The sequence below is a fragment of the Poecilia reticulata genome, linkage group LG16 (assembly GCF_000633615.1).
Source record: "Poecilia reticulata strain Guanapo linkage group LG16, Guppy_female_1.0+MT, whole genome shotgun sequence".
Taxonomy (NCBI): domain Eukaryota; kingdom Metazoa; phylum Chordata; class Actinopteri; order Cyprinodontiformes; family Poeciliidae; genus Poecilia; species Poecilia reticulata.
This window is the reverse complement of record NC_024346.1, coordinates 23,485,904-23,503,722: the sequence shown is the minus strand read 5'-3', so window position 1 is coordinate 23,503,722 and position 17,819 is coordinate 23,485,904. Positions and strand designations below refer to the sequence as shown.

The 17,819-nt window shown below is 36.2% G+C and overlaps 1 protein-coding gene across 4 annotated transcripts in view; it reads left to right on the top strand.

Moving 5' to 3' along the window:
- Positions 1-17,819, top strand: part of LOC103478352 (CUB and sushi domain-containing protein 3-like) — a 244,833-nt gene that overhangs the window by 85,598 nt on the left and 141,416 nt on the right. For all 4 annotated transcript variants that reach the window (XM_017309426.1, XM_008432116.2, XM_008432118.2 and 1 more), the window contains 6 exons: positions 323-510; positions 5,211-5,399; positions 7,752-7,868; positions 11,858-12,073; positions 13,403-13,591; positions 14,832-15,001. In XM_017309426.1, coding sequence (XP_017164915.1) covers positions 323-510; positions 5,211-5,399; positions 7,752-7,868; positions 11,858-12,073; positions 13,403-13,591; positions 14,832-15,001 — 1,069 coding nt within the window. The remainder of the gene's footprint in view (positions 1-322; positions 511-5,210; positions 5,400-7,751; positions 7,869-11,857; positions 12,074-13,402; positions 13,592-14,831; positions 15,002-17,819) is intronic.

The following is a 17,819-nucleotide window of genomic DNA, read 5'->3' as shown; positions in this document are numbered from 1 at the left end:
ATAAAATGTTGCAGCTGTAATTTCTTTGTGAACTTACTTGTACTGTTTTTCCCCAACAATATTGATTCATTTTGCTGAAACCCTGCACTAAAGGCAGCTGTTTGATGTGGAGACCGGCGAGTGACTACAGATTCATATCATGTCATATTTCCAAGATGCCCATTGATCTTGTGCTGTTGCAATAATCGACATGATTGCTTGCCAGTTATGTCTCATCTTTCATTACATAATTAGTCTTTTTGTAGCAAACTGTAGGTATTGTGCTGAATACAAACATTCCTTCTCTTTCTCCTACTAACTTTGCTATCCTTCTACCCCTAAGGTTTCAAACTGAGCTGAGTTATGATTTTCTGGAAGTGCACGACGGTCCAAACCTGCTTTCTCCTCTGGTTGGCTCGTTTAATGGAACCCAAGTCCCTCAGTTCCTGTTTAGTAGCAGTAACTTCCTATATTTGCTTTTTACAACTGATAACAGTCGATCAAACAGTGGCTTCAAGATCTTCTATGAAGGTGAGAATATAGTGCTGCTTTACCTGGTTTACCTAGAAATTGGGAACGTATTATGTAATTAATCATGCTTTGGTACAAAAAGGCTAACAGGATGCATGTAGGAGGGAGCACCAGGTGGGGAGGGGTTCAGAGGTCGACATGCTTGGTCAGGCTTGGAACCTGTTAAAACTGCATTACACTCTTCATTAAATAACTTTTTAATGGAAGCTCCTCCATTGCAGCATAACAAAAATGTTATGCTGCAAAGGTTAACTTACTAAACTGCGTACCTGAAGATTTGTTAAGTGTGCATTTCTATAAAATGCATAATTTTTTTGAAGTATCATGCTTTATTGAAACTTAAGTAAGATGAAGTTAGTCAAGTGTGCTCTGAGTAAATAAAAAAAAAATCTGGGGGAAAAAACTAATCTTTATTACATTGCTCAATACCTTCCGGGAGTACATGTTGAGTTCTTCTTGGAGTGTAAATCTAATTGCCTCATCGTTTGCATCATTTGCATCATTTGCATCATTTGCATCATTTGCCCTGTTTTCATCAAATAGTCTCTGAAATGATTCATTAGGACTGCTTGTGTAGAGCTTTCACCTTTTTTTTATTGTTTTTACACAGCTTTATGGTAAAGCTGTTTCTTGAGTTAACATTTTGCTCTTCTACCTGATTTCACGTGAAGACGACAAATGCTACTTGGCGTGTGGTACACTTTATACTGCCAGTCTTGCTAAAGCTGTCATTGCTACAAGAAGTAGGGTTAATTAGGGGAGCTGTATGTTTGTCATGTTTTCAAGTCACTTTGTTTGCCTGTGTGTTTTTCTACTGAAAGTGAAACACTTTTTGTGTTTCCTCACTTGGTGCATCGGTGAATCAACTAAATCATGCACGTTTCTGTTTGCAATTGAATAAAGGAGCCAGCATAACTTGTTGACTCTGACCCATCACATAGGAGCTCTGTGGTGGTAAATAAAAAATATCCTGAAAGCCTCAGAGCAATCTAGGGTAGAGAACTGTGGTGCAAAATGTAAAAGTAGGAATAAGTTTCAACAATATTAAAATTCTTGTTTAAAAAAAAAATCGACCTATGCCTGCAGCTGAGACTCCAAGTGACAAATATCCAACTGTCAAAATGTATTCTTGCACTTTGCTGCTTGTCACGAGGAACACTTGTTTGTATGTAAAACAATTCTCATTGCTGCTGCATCAACAAATCTGCCAGATCAGGAGGGCATTCACTCTCGAAGGTGTACAATTTTAGTGAAATTTGTATGCTAAGCGTTCTTTCTTCCCATGTCATTATGCTTACACTGTTAGCCTTTGAAAAATTTTACAGTAAAAGATTCTGGGCATAGTGTGATTTATTTTCACAACAGTTTGCACTAGCACCATTACCCGTGTCATTCTGATTTGATTCATAAGACAAAGTTTGCTATTATGTCTGTATTATTGACTGAAAGCAGGCCACGAGTGCCCTTGTCTTATTATGTTTTGCTCTCAAGTGCATTTCTCTTTTGTTGATGAGGCCATTGAAAAGCAATAACAGTAAGATCATATTAGCTTCTTCTATTACTATTTAGGATATATCTAATTGCTGGAATACCAAGGGAAACCTTGCCAACTTCATTTGTAAAATTGGTCATATAAAAAATAAGGGTGAGTTATGCAGTAAGTAAACTGAGGTAGGGTAACACTGCATTGATTCCCTTTATGTGTAGGAAACCTAAATTAGTTCAGTTACAAAAAAAAATAGTTTGATTAAAGTATTTGCAGAACAAGACATTTTGTGCACAAAACAGAGTTGCTTATATTTGTGGGAATTTTTTAAAGGTAATTTCTGCAACTTGGAGGCGAAAACTATTATGGCCAAGTATGTTTAAGTGTGCTTTATCTGTTCAAAACACATTATTCTAGAAGTCTAATGACTCATTCAGATGTAGCTCAGCATATACGTAATAATGCCACAATGCTTTTAACAGAGTTTGTCATTCACCTGTTCCAAACAGGAAGTTGTTTAGACTTCTTTCAAACTGTACTCCCACTAAGCAAATGTTATTTATTTAGCAACTTTCATAGATAAAAACCACAAAATGGTTTTTAGATTAAACAAACTAAAACAAAGATACAGATAAAACACAATGAAAAGGATAATACAAGCTATACATTTTCACATACTAATTGAAGCCTGCGTCGTTTTGGATTTCTTCCATCTATCTGAGTTTTAGACAAGCTGATCATGAGGTGAATTTGCTTGGATGTTGACTCTTCTTATGATTGGCAAATCTCATTCATGTTTACTTCTTGTAAACAATTTCTCATAACATATTTTTTCCAGATTTTTAGTCTTAAAAGTTGCTTCTTGAAGATATTGGTGATGTCATTCCTCTTGGCATCATCACACAAGCCTATTTTCTCCAGACCTGCGAATTGCTAAAACTCCTGGTTTCATAGATTTGGTCACATTTTCTGATTGTCAGAATTCTGACAGCATTCTGTTCTTTGTTCTTCAAAAACACCTTCACTAATGACGTTGTGAAATCTTCTGTGTTTTTTTTTGTACATTTGAGCTTGAATTTAATTATTTTAAGAACCTAGAAAAAAACCTCATCACTTTTATTTCTTTATGCTTTATAAAACCTTGAATTGAAACAGGACATGCTTTGTTTTCCTAATAATGGTCTCAGTGTATACTTTGCAAATGCTTTCTTTAGAAAAATAGACTGACGGAGGTAGCTTTTTTCTGTGTATCCGAGCTAAAAGTAAAAGTTCTGAAAAGGCTGTCTTAGAATAGTCTCCCTGCCAATGACCTGACAACTGCTTACACATCTGTTGCCAGTCATTTGCCTAAAATCTGCATATTTTTAGTGCATCAAAAGCAACCCTACCTGGAAGAAAGCCAAATGGAAGTCGTGAAAATCACAGGAAAAAATGGGGCCATCTTTTCCCTCCTAATAGAGCTGAAATTTCCACCAGGGCACTCTGGAGGCAAAACAGCCATGAAAGTACTTTTTGTGAAAGCCAAGTGTAGAGGTCCAACATTTTCAGTGAACAGAAGAGAGTATATTTGTACAGCTTCTTGAAGGTCATAGCCTCAATTCTGCCTCCCCAAGAAACAAGTGGCCAGTAATGCTGAACACAACCTAACATGCACCTTTGACCCTTTCTCTGTAGGCTAGTTGATGGTTTATCAACAGTAACAAAAAACAACAGAAAAGGTGCAACAAACACCCCTACTAAGTTTTCAGGCTTTATTATTTATTCATTTTATTGATGTATTCATATATTTCATGTATTTATTCATACCATAGCAAGAAAGTCAAATACTTAAAACAAAAAAGTGAATGAAAATATATTGTCTGTCTATCTACATATATACTGTGTGATATACAATACACAGTTAATTTATAGAGCCAGGAAGTTGTTCTGTGCTTTTGTGATGTTTGAGGCAGCTATTAAGCAAGTAATTATTAAATTTTTTTTATATCAAGGTTAATATTTGATTCTGCTTGGACATTATTTTATAATAATTCTCAGAGCTATTATGAAGGACTTGTAATGTTTTTTGTGATTATTATAATGCCGAAGGTTTTGACACCAGTGTTTAAGTACAGGATTGAAGTTTATGTAATTGTAAAAATAACACAAAAAAGTTGTATTTCATATTTGCGTCACAAAAGTTAAAATCTAATAATAAACATGTAACAGATTACATATGTTTTTGCTTCTTTGTTACTTCATCAGTTGGATACTAATGTCTGCAAAGATGATTAGACTAAATGCAAGTAGCAGTTTTTCAAAAGATAAACTGGGGGCAAAAAGGCATTTCAACCAAATGTGTGAAGTAATTGCCTTTGAACTGAACAACTGGTCGCTCTACCCTTGGCAGCAATAACGGCAGTCATGAATATGTGTTAACTAGCAATAAGCCCTTTGGCCAATCCTTTTTTCCAAAATTGTTTTAGTCAGCTAGATTAGTGGTTTGTCAACCATGTCTATTTAAGCTTATGGCACAAACCTGCAATCAGATTTAAGTCAGAACTAAAGACCACTTCAAAACATTGCCTGTTAAAACCAAAAGCAAAAAAAATTACATTTAATCAAGGTCTTGGAAAAAAAACAAATAGCTCAATACTATCACATCACTTCCTCCATACTTATATTAGATGTAGTAGAAAGCATAAGGTTATCTTAATAAAAATCCAGTTTCATGTCTGAAGTCCACAGAATATTTTTCCAAACGCTTTGAGGATAATCAAAAAAATAATAATTTTTTTGGGAAACTTGAAACACACATTATTGTTTTTTTTTTCTTTTGTCAACAATGGTTTACCTTTGAAAATCTTCCATACATGCAATTTTTGTTACAATCTCTAATTTTACATGGGGCTGTATTGGTAGTTTATAGCATTAATAGATTAAATCATATTTTAAAACTCATTTTATGTATTTAAACAGGACTATTTTTAAGAAGGTCAAATACTTTTCACATCTCTGTCAGAATGAAAAATAGCCTTTTCACAGAGTCATTCTCACTTGAGCAGTTGCACACAGAAACGGCTCACAGTAACGGGGAACTCTTTCACAGAGAACCACAAAAAAACAAAAATTCAGGAAATGTTGACTTTTTTTGCACTTTCTGAAACTAACCTAAAACAAAAAAATTAAACCGTGTCATACTTGATAAGGAATGTTTGTGTTTATGTTCTACTAGTGGTCACACTGGACACTTACTCCTGCATGGATCCTGGCATCCCAGTGAATGGTTTGCGGTTAAGCCATGACCTGTCGATTGGGTCGACCGTGTCCTTCCAGTGTGACCTTGGATACAGACTGAGCCATGAAGAACCACTTGTTTGTGAGAAGAATCACTTCTGGAGCCACCCATTGCCTACTTGCGATGGTATGTTAAGATGAACGGTTCATGAGCATTTCAGCACATGGATCAGTCTCATTACTGAAATACAAAAAGTGCAGCTTTAATTTATCCTTTTGCAACACATCTATTAAATAGGCTAACAACATAATAAAAAAAATTATTTGTGAAAAGAAAAATCAATAACATTAAAATACAAATACTAATTTCTGCATGCATTATTAACCTTAGAGTTGCGAGTCCTTGTGTGAAGCATTATGAGTAGCCTAGAGCAGCATTGACCATGCAAATGGGTTCTTGTCAGTGCTTCATAACATGTTGTTTTAATCAGAAAAGACCCAGTTTTGAAAACACTATTTTCTGTAAGGAATTGTGGAATAGATTGGGCATGTAGTGTACCGTAAGGTATTTGCCACACGTTTACCTCCTATACAAATTCAATACAGACCAATTGTTTGATTTTAAAATCCACAGCTAGTAATGAATTGGAAACTGAAGGACTGCTACCATCATAAGATTACTTTATTTTGAAAATACATTTGATAAGCAATAAGCATCCTGTTGGTTGAGAAGCTGATGTTATTCTGGCTTCATAAGCAGACAACCAGACTAATAAAGCAGCTAATATCTGCACAACTGCTATGTTTACTTGAACGCTATTAGTGAATTTAGCAGATGTAATTTCAGTAGTTTTGCTCAACAAAAAATGAAAAAATCTAACTTGAAGTAAACAAACACTATGTAACATTTATATCTGTAACAATGTTATTTTGAGAGTCAACAGTAGTAGTAATAATTTTTCTTATTTTAAATACAGGAAATTAAATCATGTTATGCATTGTTTCTTTTTTATATAGTTATTGTAAAACACAATATATGTAGCATATTATCTGTATTGTATTAACTCAAGATTATCTTGCCATGAAGAAATGATATAAGAAATAAGAAATAATGCAAGTCTCTCAAAGTGGAATTTCCCTTATAAATACATTGGGGTATATTCTAGGTATGTCTGTGTGGTGCCAACTGGCTTGACATGCTGCATGTCGAGTAATAATTTGCCTAGCATGTCTATCAACTTTTAATGACTTCATGTAATGTTGGTTCATTAATAAATTAGCAGGTTTTTTTTGTTTCTGAGTAATGGTGCAAGTCTGGATGTGTTGTGGTCTCTTAAAAACCCGGAGGGTGGAAGGAAGGACCAGGAGGGAGTGGGTACATGCAGCTGTGGAGCCCAAGGCTTTTTACTTCTCTCCCCCAAACATCAGCTGATGCATATTACTCTGATACTATATGCATGCATGTTGTTTGGAAGGCATTTGTGCATTTGCCTGTGTTTTCACTCTTAAAGTAGGAAAATACCATAGTCCCAAACACAACATGACTAGATAGTTAAATTAAAAATACAAATCTCAACAAATTCCAGAAATGCTTGATTTAACTAGCATTATCTTTGAGCTGAATTGACTTTTTAGTCAATTCAGCTTGAATTCGTAAACATTTACGAATTCAAGCCATACCTAATTACTCCACTTAACCTTCAGCCACATCTGGCATTCACCTCCCAGTGTCCACCAGCCAACAATGAGGAAAGAAATATCTCATTAACTTCCTTTGAGAGGATAAAATGCATTCTGGAAGTAAATTAAGCCAGTCACATCACTGTAGTGGTAGCAGCATTAGTTTTGACAGCATTCCTTGTCTTCATGTTTTTACTGGCTCAGTCTTAAAGAGTTACAGCTGGATTACAGAACCTAACCATAGTAAAAAAGTTGTTAAACAGTATTTACATCTGCTTAAGAGACACTGAAAATACCCTTAAAGAAGTGATTGTGACTGAGGTTTGTTAATTATATGGGCAAAGTCAATGACTTGTTGTGCTAGATGGAGAGCTTATCAATAACTGTTATGGACAGATGAATTTAACTGTACTGTATTATATGTATTAAATGAATTGCATTGCAATTGTATATGAACCCGACCATAACACTCAGTTGCATAGGAGGAAAATGGATTCCTTTGAATTGAATTCAGACACAACATTACCTCAAGTTGTCTAAGCTTTTTAAAGATGTTTTCTGACAATGTTTTTGTCAAGCTTAAGATTCCACAACCGTAGAAAACCTGGATGGATAGCTGACCTAATAAATGATTTAGTGTCCTGTGAAAAGGTAGAGCTGGTTTGCCAAGACGAAGAAAGAAAAACATTGTGTTGGCAGCTGCAGAGTAGTTGCTCATAAAAATATTAGGAGATTATATGACTTGAATACATTATTCATGCGAAATTGCGCCTTTGTCTTTAGGTGAAGGATTTATTGGTTCAATTGAACTTTCTTTTTCTGTAACACTGACTATCCATTGTCTTCCTTTTTTATTCAGCATCATGTGGCGGGGATATCAGAGGGCCTGCTGGGATCATCCTGTCACCAGGCTTCCCAGAGCTCTATCCTAACTCTCTCAATTGCACATGGACTGTTGAAGTCAGTCATGGGAAAGGTAGGAAATTGCAGTTTATTAATAAAATGTGGTGTTATTTATACATAGTTGGCTTGAATTTTACACTGTTTAGAGTAGAACATTTTGTACAGTTAAAATCCATCAATCTAACTATAAATATATTCAGAGGTCAGTCTGTCAAGATGTCTCTTGTTTCTCATTTTTCATTACAAATTAAGAGTTAATTTATTGGTTTGGCGCTTGCAAGAAGGCAGTGACCGTGGATTACAAGATTATAACCTTTTGTCTGAGGCCTTGTTCATAATTACTCAAAAAGTCAACTCAGCTTATTTTACAGTGCATGTGTTCTTTGTAATCCTTAACATATCACACTTTCCCAAATAAACATTTATACCTTTCTTCTTTCACTAGTCAAGCTGTATTATTTAACAAGAAATTTTAAAAAGTTAAAACTACATTAGTTTCTATTTGTTTTTGCTATTACAGTGACATAACAACATTAACAATAGACATAGACTTGACATTTCAATCCACAAAACTGTTTAAAATGACATTAAGTTGACAAAAGTGTATATGAAGTTCAATCAAAACAAATACAGCAAAAAAAAAAAAAAGAACTCATTTGAAAACACTTTGATTATATCTCCATTGGTGTTCCGTCTGCGTCAAGTTTAAAGTTTGTCATATGCTTTTTGTAGCATAAAAATGACTCTGAACTACATTTTCCCCAGTTTAAGAAAATGGACATAAAAAACAAAGCTTTAATAACCCATAATAAAAAACAAACACATTATATAATACAATACAGTAAAACAACCAAATAAATAAATCCAAAGGGTTTGCTTCAAGAATTATTTCAAAATCAATAAGGCTGATTTCCTTTGCTTGTAAATACCACTGACTTCTCAGGGGGAAACAAAATTAGCCTTATATTCTTCATCTAGTCCATCCTGTATTTTAATCATCATAATATCCAACATAGAGGTGACTCCTGATTAATTGATCTTTTGCCTTTATGCACTGTAATGAAATGATCAATCACTTCATTTAGTTATTATTCTAAGGGTCATCTGAAACTTCTTTTATCAAGTGAGCTAAATATTGGGAAGGACATTACATAGTCACACTGGAACAGATACAACAGATGGCATGGACATGGCAGCACTGATTGTGCTGAAAAGCAGCCAGTTGGCCATCATAGAGAGAATCGGGATGTTATTGCATCTGAACAACATTGTGTTCAGATGCAATAAATAAGAAGAATACATTTTGTCGGGTTTACATACTGACTTTCAACTAGGTTACATGAATCAAAACATTTATTCATAATTTGTTTTCTGTTCATACTGTATTTGGAAATTATTCATTGCCATCAGTTTCTTTTATTAATTATGATGTTATGCAACAACCTTGATGATACCATAATGGGTCTGATTTTGTTCCCCTACAATGCAAAATTATACAGTTTCACAACATCTACCCAGTAACAACATCTGCCTTATTTATTTACCAGATGAGAGTCAGATTACCTTCCTATGTAATGATGTTGTTGATGGTTTTGTCATTGTAGACATTAAGCATATTTAATCTAGCTGTAAATGATGAGGAGTAAAAGAGAGGTGGTAGAAGATGCTACATCAGGAAATCACTGTTCTAACAATCACAGACTTACAACGAATTCCATAAATACATTTTAAATTGTATTAGCCAAGCCAAGCCAAGTTTATTTATATAGCACTTTAAAACAGTTCCACTGACCAAAGTGCTGTACAGCCACAGAATTAAAACAAGTGAAATAAAAATTAAAAGCACACTAACACCAAAAATACAATCACTTAAAATGAAGACACACAATGCAATACAAGAACATACCCAAATATGCAGTCATAATAAATATCACAATAAGTAATCTAAAAAAAAAGCAATAAAAGTAACTAAAAGTAACAGCAGCTCAAACTCAAAGGCCAGCCGAAAAAGGTGAGTCTTAAGAGCAGATTTAAAAGTTGCCAGAGAAGTGGCCTGTTTTACCGACATTGGCAAAGAGTTCCAAAGTTTAGGAGCTGCCACAGCAAACGCCCTATCCCCTCTGAGCTTCCTCAAAGTCCTCGGCACCTCCAGGTACAGTTGACTCGCTGATCTGAGAGCTCGGGAAGGGCAGTGYACATGTAGCAGCTCAGAAAGATAGGAGGGGGCAAGGCCATTTAAAGATTTAAAAACAAATAAAAGAATTTTAAAATGAACTCTAAAATGGACAGGTAACCAGTGCAGAGAGGATAAAATAGGGGTAACATGTTCTCTCTTCCGCGATCCAGTTAAAAGTATTACAACTAGAATACAATATTGTTAGTTTTTAACCTTGAACCAAGCCAGCCATTTTGAATATGCAGGATTTTCTTCTCCAGCGCATGCATGTGGTGACAGTGGAAAGCAACAACTCCTTTGTAACAGGAAGAAGCCTATAGAAGCACCTGGCCCAGTGTCGGTGGCTGCAAGCTGTGCATCCAAAGAATTGCCATAAGAACAATTTGTGCCAGTTTAAGAATAGTTCAAATTTGGTTCTCCACCATAGACATGTAAAAGAAATGGAGACTTCCTCATAAATTTTATATTTTCTTGATATAGAAACAGTTTGGTACAGCACAATATATTTGACTTGTATGAAGCAGGTTTTTTTTTTCAGTGTGATGTCATGGAAAGTCATACAACAAATGTCCAGTGACTCTTACTAAATGCACATTTATTTATTAAGCTTTAGAAAATACATCAAGCTTTTTCATAGAAAATGTGACTAATTTTCCATCCTTGATCTTGGAATGGACTGAAAACCTTTTTTAGACTAACAAAATAAAAACTATTTTGCCATAAAAAAATTTTTTGGTGCATGTTTGACCCCCTTTTTATGTTTCAGATCCACAAAAAATACATTTGGCATTTGTTTCATTAAAATATTGCATTTAATTTATTGCTGAGGAGATAAAAAAAAGTGTGTTTAAGTGGGAGGAAAAAGTGGGATGTGCAAGGAATTGAAAATGGACAAATTTGGCCCTTTTGAAAAAAGTTTAAATATCACTATACTAGAGAGGTTTGAGAAAATAGAGCAGGGCATTATACCTCACATGTCATCTCACAGCATTAAGCATACATTTTTACAATTCACTGTTAAAATTTAAAAAGGCGAATGCAAATATGTTTGTTATGAATGTCCATTAATTAATTTTTTCTAGTCTTTTGATCTTGATAAATATCTTAAGATCTTTTTTTTCCTTTTTTTTCCCTTTTGTAAATTAAGAGAAGACCACTAATAAAAAAAACTGAGAACCCTGCTTGTCTCAGAGCAAATCCCATCCAGACTTCAAAGGCAAACTGATGGTAAAAATTAATTATCTGGAAAAAACTAGAGCACTGATAAAACAGGGGGGGGGGGGGGGGTCAATTAAGCATATCTCAAGGCTGACATAGCAAGGACAAAATGCTCTTTTGGCAAGATGACATAACCCAGACAAGAATCCCTCAAATATTAACTTACATAAACTTATATATACAAAAACAAAAGTAATAATACAATGATTGAATATATTTCTATATTTTAACATAATTTGTATCAAAATCAATCAACCAAGATATGCATATTCACCTAGAAATTTATGTACTTCATTATTTTGAAATATGTCTGCAAAGTCCTGAAATCACCACATGCATTTGATGATTATGGCAGAATTTATTTTACAAAACCGTGGTCATGAGGGCTGGTAAACGCATATCCATTTTGTAGATTATATACAGACTAAATTAAAATATCTAATCAAGATAAATTTTTACATTACATGTCTATATATATATTTATGTCACCATACTAACATAGGGATATTATATTTATGACATCCAAATGGGAAGAGTGTCTCCAGCTCTGATGGTGATTCTTCTTTTCTTATCTTTTCTTTTCTTTGTGCGTGTGTGCGCGTGTGGGTGTGTGTGGGTGTGTGTATTCCTGCAACCCTCCAACTCTGGACTTGATTTTCTCCTCCAAGGTGTCCAGTTCACTTTTCACTCCTTCCACCTGGAGGATCACCATGACTACCTTCTGATAACAGAAAATGGCAGCTTCGCTCAGCCTCTCGCTCGACTCACTGGCTCAGAAAGACCTGCACCGGTTAATGCTGGCCTGTATGGGAACTTCAAGGCCCAGCTACGCTTCATTTCTGACTTCTCCATATCTCTGCAGGGGTTCAACATCTCTTTCTCGGGTAAGAAGGCATACATTCTTTCTGTTTGTTGGAGAAATGCAAGCGAGGAGTATTGCTAGATGTATTGAAATGAATTTATTATATAAGGATGGAGAATGAATCATAGCGAGAGGGATAGAAGAAAGAATGCAAAACATGAGGGGTTAGTCTTGTGAGACAGGATGCCAAACTGAAGAGCAGTGACAGGTAGACCGAAAAAAAGAAAGACATGCTAACTATTTTTTTCAAAAAAGAGATGAAAAGCACCAAGCCTCTCTGAAGCCTGCATAAAGTAACATTTAATGGGTGTTTTGTTGGTCATTGGGCTGAAGGTAAACTCTGCCTCGGGGCTTGCTGGTAAGAAGCGGATAATTACCACACAGAGAGGTCATGCAGGCAGTAGGCGTCCGACTATGATAATAATACTCATCAAAGCACGTGGGCCAGTGACCTGAGGACTGAAGAGACTTCAGTGCAAAGAAAAATGGGCCCCATGCCGAGACCAAGGAATGGATAATTACAGAGAAATAGAAATAGAACTTGAACAGAGAGAGAGGGGAGGTGAGACATATGGCAGTACTGAATGAGTAAAGTAGATAGCGAGGGCGGAGAAAGACAGAGGTAGGGTGACAGAAGGAAATGCATAGTAAAGAAGAAACAAGGAGACAGGGGCTGTTTCGTGAGCGTTCTTGCCAAATATTTGCCTGCTGTTTGCTGAAGTGAAGCATAACTTATGTATTCATAAATATTCACAAAGCAGTTGCTGATTGTGTGTGGTTTTTTTTTTTGTCCTTGCATGCTCTACAATTAGCATCTATAGATTTCCTGATTAGAATTCAATTTTTGACCTTTTAAAACCTTTGATCAAAGGCTGCGTATTCTCTCTGGCCACATCCTACAGAGGACTCCTAGAAAGCTTTGCTGGGCTCAAATCAATAGGCCTATGTGGTTATCCATACAGCCCGTTACACTCTGTGTGAAGGAAATGTAGATGGCATTAAGCTGTTGCATCTTTTCAAATGTTAAGGCCACCAACAACAACACTGTTAAAGGGTTTGCTCCCCTGGTAGCCTAGTTTTTAGAGCCCATCCTTCATGTTGAGGTCTTAAGCTTTGGGCACGTATCCCAACTCGATGAAATGTCCTTGAGCAAGACATTTAATCCCTGCTTGCTGCAATATTTCTTTTTGTCGCTGAATGTACAAGAAGAGGAAAAAAACGGTAGCAGGGTACTTTTTAGAAGCAAGTTTAACTAAAAAATAGCTGCTCTGTATTAACATTTCTTAGACTGTGTTTGTATTTTCCTGAACAGATTTATGCATGCAATTATTTCTTTGTATCCTGTTTGCAGAATATAATCTTGAGCCTTGTCAGAATCCTGGAACTCCTCAGTTTGGCTGGCACACAGGCTCCAGATTTGGCATCGGCGACTCGCTGTTGTTCTACTGCAACACAGGTTATCGTCTACAGGGGGCAAAGGAGATCGTGTGCTTGGGGGGTGGCCGCCACATGTGGAGTGCCCCTCTGCCAAGGTGTGTGGGTACGTGCTCAGCTACTTTTTCTTTATTGTTTCTGAATGTACATTTTATAGTTTGAGTCTCAGACAGGGTAAGATAATAGACTTATCTACAGCTCTATCATAAATGTTTATGCTCATCAATACTGTGTTAACTTTGGGCGTTAAGCAGTACATTTGAAGGGTGGAATAATAACACAACAAACATCTTCAATTAATCTTAACTCAAACCAGCTGCATATGTTTAAAATTTGTGCACATTTTCACTAATGAATAGAAGGTAAAAATTATGCAAACAGACTTAAACTTTTAGCTGACGATGCACATTTCTTTGTTATGCAAGAAATGTGTTATAGTCAGACGACACAAAGATGGAGCTTTGTGACTCCTATGAAAAAAGGATGCTTAAAAGTGTTGATGTGTAGTCTTCAAAACTTCAAACGTTGCATTAACTACCAAGTGCTGTTGAGGTAGTATCATGCTTTGGGACTGTTTCTTTGCATGTGGACTAGGATGCTAAATTGTCCAAAATCCTCCCTAAATCATCTCCTACATGGTAGAAATTTGGGCACAGATGGGTTTTCCAACACCAATTGGCTAAAGCAAGGCAATAGTAAGCTTGTAGATCGACTGTGACTGATTAATGCATTGTGTTTATAGGGTTAGTACCAAAAAACCAACAAATCATGAAGAAATCCTACCAATGTTAAGAGCATTGAAACATACATGCAGCACAGAAGCAATCTACCCCACCTCTCCCAAACGCTCTTTACCAAATATTTTGCTGATGGGAGAAAATCCACATTGTAAGTTAAATACAGTGAGTTGTTAAGAATATATCCTGTGTTGTGTTCTCTTTTTTTTTTTATGGCTCCAGGAATCCAGCGATTTCATATTCAGATACCTACAGTTTATGGTGAATATAAGCAGTGCAGACAAAATTTAAACAGTCAGTTCTTTGCTTAGTGTCACTTCAGCTCTGATACTTCTGCCAACTAATCCTCTACTGTTCAACGTTGCAACGGAATCACTCAATGTTTTTACAACAATCATTTAATGCTCTTCTCACTGTCTTATAGTGTGTCAGTGCCAGTCGATAATGATTTTTATGACTGTAGGATAATAATTGTTCATCCAAGAAACACAGTTAACTTGCAACTTTATCTCTTTAGGTAATGATGCAGCTAGGCAGTGTCTACTTCATCTCATTTGTTGTGTATATTGTTATATAATGGATGGTGTCTGTGTGTTTGTTTTCTCGCAGCGGAGTGTGGATCCACAGTCTCCAACAATGAGGGAGTTCTTTTGTCGCCAAACTATCCAATGAACTATGACAACGGCCATGAATGCGTGTATAGCATTCAGGTCCAAACAGGAAAAGGCATCAACATCACTGCCAGCGCCTTTCAGCTCGCACAAGGTGACATTCTTAAGGTAAACAATGCCTTTGTTTCTCTTTCTTACTTAAACTTGGATAACCCACTAAGCAACAGGGGGCCGGCTGTAGTTAAATTATGTCTTTTTTTTTTGTTTTTGCTTTTTATGTAGTTGCATGCAAAATCTACACCACTATTGTGGAGCTATTCTGTTAACAAAGAATAACTAGTTTTATCAAATGCATTTTAATATTTTTGGTCTGCACCACAGATGTGAAGCAAACCAGTCTTTCATCCTTATATTAACATCAGAAATGTAAAAAGATTGACAAAGCTAAACAGTTTTCTTTTGTGTGTTAGAGAAGTTTCCAAGAGTTTGGTTCTCCCTCATGTTAATCAGATGAGATCAGAAATGGGTCAGGCTGTACATGCAAGTTTTTACTAGTTACTTATCTTGCCCTCTGAACCTTTTTACATTTTCTCACATAACAACCAACATTTTCACTTTATTTTACTGGCATTAGTGAAATGGAATGAAAAGAGTTATTTTTATTTTTTTTATTAATCTAAAGGTCTGATTTTCAGCCTTTCTGACTCTGTAGTTTTGCACATTTATGGAATCACAATTTGCTCTTTTAAGACTTGCTGCCGATTCTCAATTAGATTTAATCTGAGATTTGATCAGAAATTCTTACTCATCAGTTTACTTTAAAATAAGCTATATTATTATCCTAGTTCTTAAAATGATCTTTTTGTCTTTTGCACTTTATAGAGTTTTTTTTTACATGATTCATCTGTGTTTAGCTTTATCCAGGTTTCCTACTACCTTCCCTGTTCTAGTTAAACAAAGCATCCCCATAGCACATGATACCTTTGCTATTATTCACCACTTTGAATGGTGTGTTCAGGAGAATGTACAGTATTAGTGTTCTGCCTCACAAATGTTTGCATGTACTCCAAAGAATTTACCATTTTCTCTCATCTGACAACAACACATTCTTTGACATGACCCTGTGTCCTCTACATTCAACGATTTTCTACACTTCACAATCATTAATCATTAGTATGAATATGTTTTCAAGGCACTATAAATTCTAATAACTATGTTGGGCAAATATGTTCTAATTTGTTCTGCCAAAAACAGATTAAAATTAAAAGAAGGGTTTTATATCTTTAGATAATCTAGAAATATATATATATTTATACATCACATTCATGCAATATATTTGAGATGACTGATTGTGTTTAAATTGAAAGAGGCTCCAAAATCTGCCAAAAAAAAAAATGTACAGTCATGGCCAAAACGTTTGAAAATGATTCAAATGTTAATACTTACAAAGTCTACTGCTTCAGTTTTTATAATGGCAATTTGCATATACTCCAGAATGTTATAAAGAGTGATCAGCTTAACAGCAATAAATTGCAAAGTCACTATTTGCCTAGAAAATTAACTTTATCCCCCAAAACACATTTCAGCTTCATTGCAGTCCTGCCTTAAAAGGACCAGCTAACATCGTTTCAGTGACTGCTCCATTAACACAGGTGTGGGTGTTGATGAGGACAGGGCTGAAGATCAATCTGTCATGATTAAGTAAGAATGACACCACTGGACACTTTAAAAAGAGGCTGGTGCTTGGCATCATTGTTTCTCTTCTGTGAACCATGGTTAYCTCTAAAGAAACACGTGCAGTCATCATTGCACTGCACAAAAATGGTCCAACAGGGAAGAGTATCAGAGCCAGAAAGATTGCACCTCACTCAACAATCTATCGCATCATCAAGAACTTCAAGGAGAGAGGTTCCATTGTTGCCAAAAAGGCTGCAGGGCGCCCAAGAAAGACCAGCAAGCGCCTGGACCGTCTCTTTAAAGTGTTTCAGCTGTTGGATCGGGCTACCAGCAGTGCAGAGCTTGCTCAGGAATGGCAGCAGGCAGGTGTGAGTGCATCTACACGCACTGTGAGGTGGAGACTCTTGGAGCAAGGCCTGGTCTCAAGGAGGGCAGCAAAGAAGCCACTTCTCTCTAGGAAAAACATCAGGGACAGACTGATATTCTGCAAAAGGTACAGGGAGTCGACTGCTGAGGACTGGGGTAAAGTCATTGTCTCTGATGAATCCCCTTTCCAATTGTTTGGGACATCTGGAAAACAGCTTGTTCGGAGAAGACRAGGTGAGCGCTACCACCAGTCTTGTCTCATGCCAACTGTAAAGCATCCTGAAACCATTCATGTGTGGGGTTGCTTCTCAGCCAAGGKAGTCGGCTCTCTCACAGTCTTGCCTAAAAACACAGCCATGAATAAAGAATGGGACCAGAATGTCCTCCGAGAGCAACTTCTCCCAACCGCCAAGAGCAGTTTGGTGATGAACAATGCCTTTTCCAGCATGATGGAGCACCTTGCCATAAAGCAAAGGTGATAACTAACTGGCTCAGGGAACAAAACATARAGATTTTGGGTCCATGGCCTGGAAACTCCCCAGATCTTAATCCCATTGAAAACTTGTGGTCAATCATCAAGAGACGGGTGGACAAACAAAAACCTAGGAATTCTGACAAAATCCAAGCATTGATTGTGCAAGAATGGACTGCTATCAGTCAGGATTTGGTCCAGAATTTGATTGAGAGCATGCCAGGGAGAATTGCAGAGGTTGTGAAGAAGAGGGGTCAACACTGCAAATATTGACTTGCTGCATTAACTCATTCTAACTGTCAATAAAAGCTTCTGTTACTCATAACATGATTGCAATTGTATTTCTGTATGTGATGAAAACATCTGACATACACACATGAAAACCAGAGGGCAGCAGATCATGTGAAAATTTAATATTTGTGTCATTCTCAAAACTTTTGGTCATGACTGTAATTCCAAAATCTCCTTGAA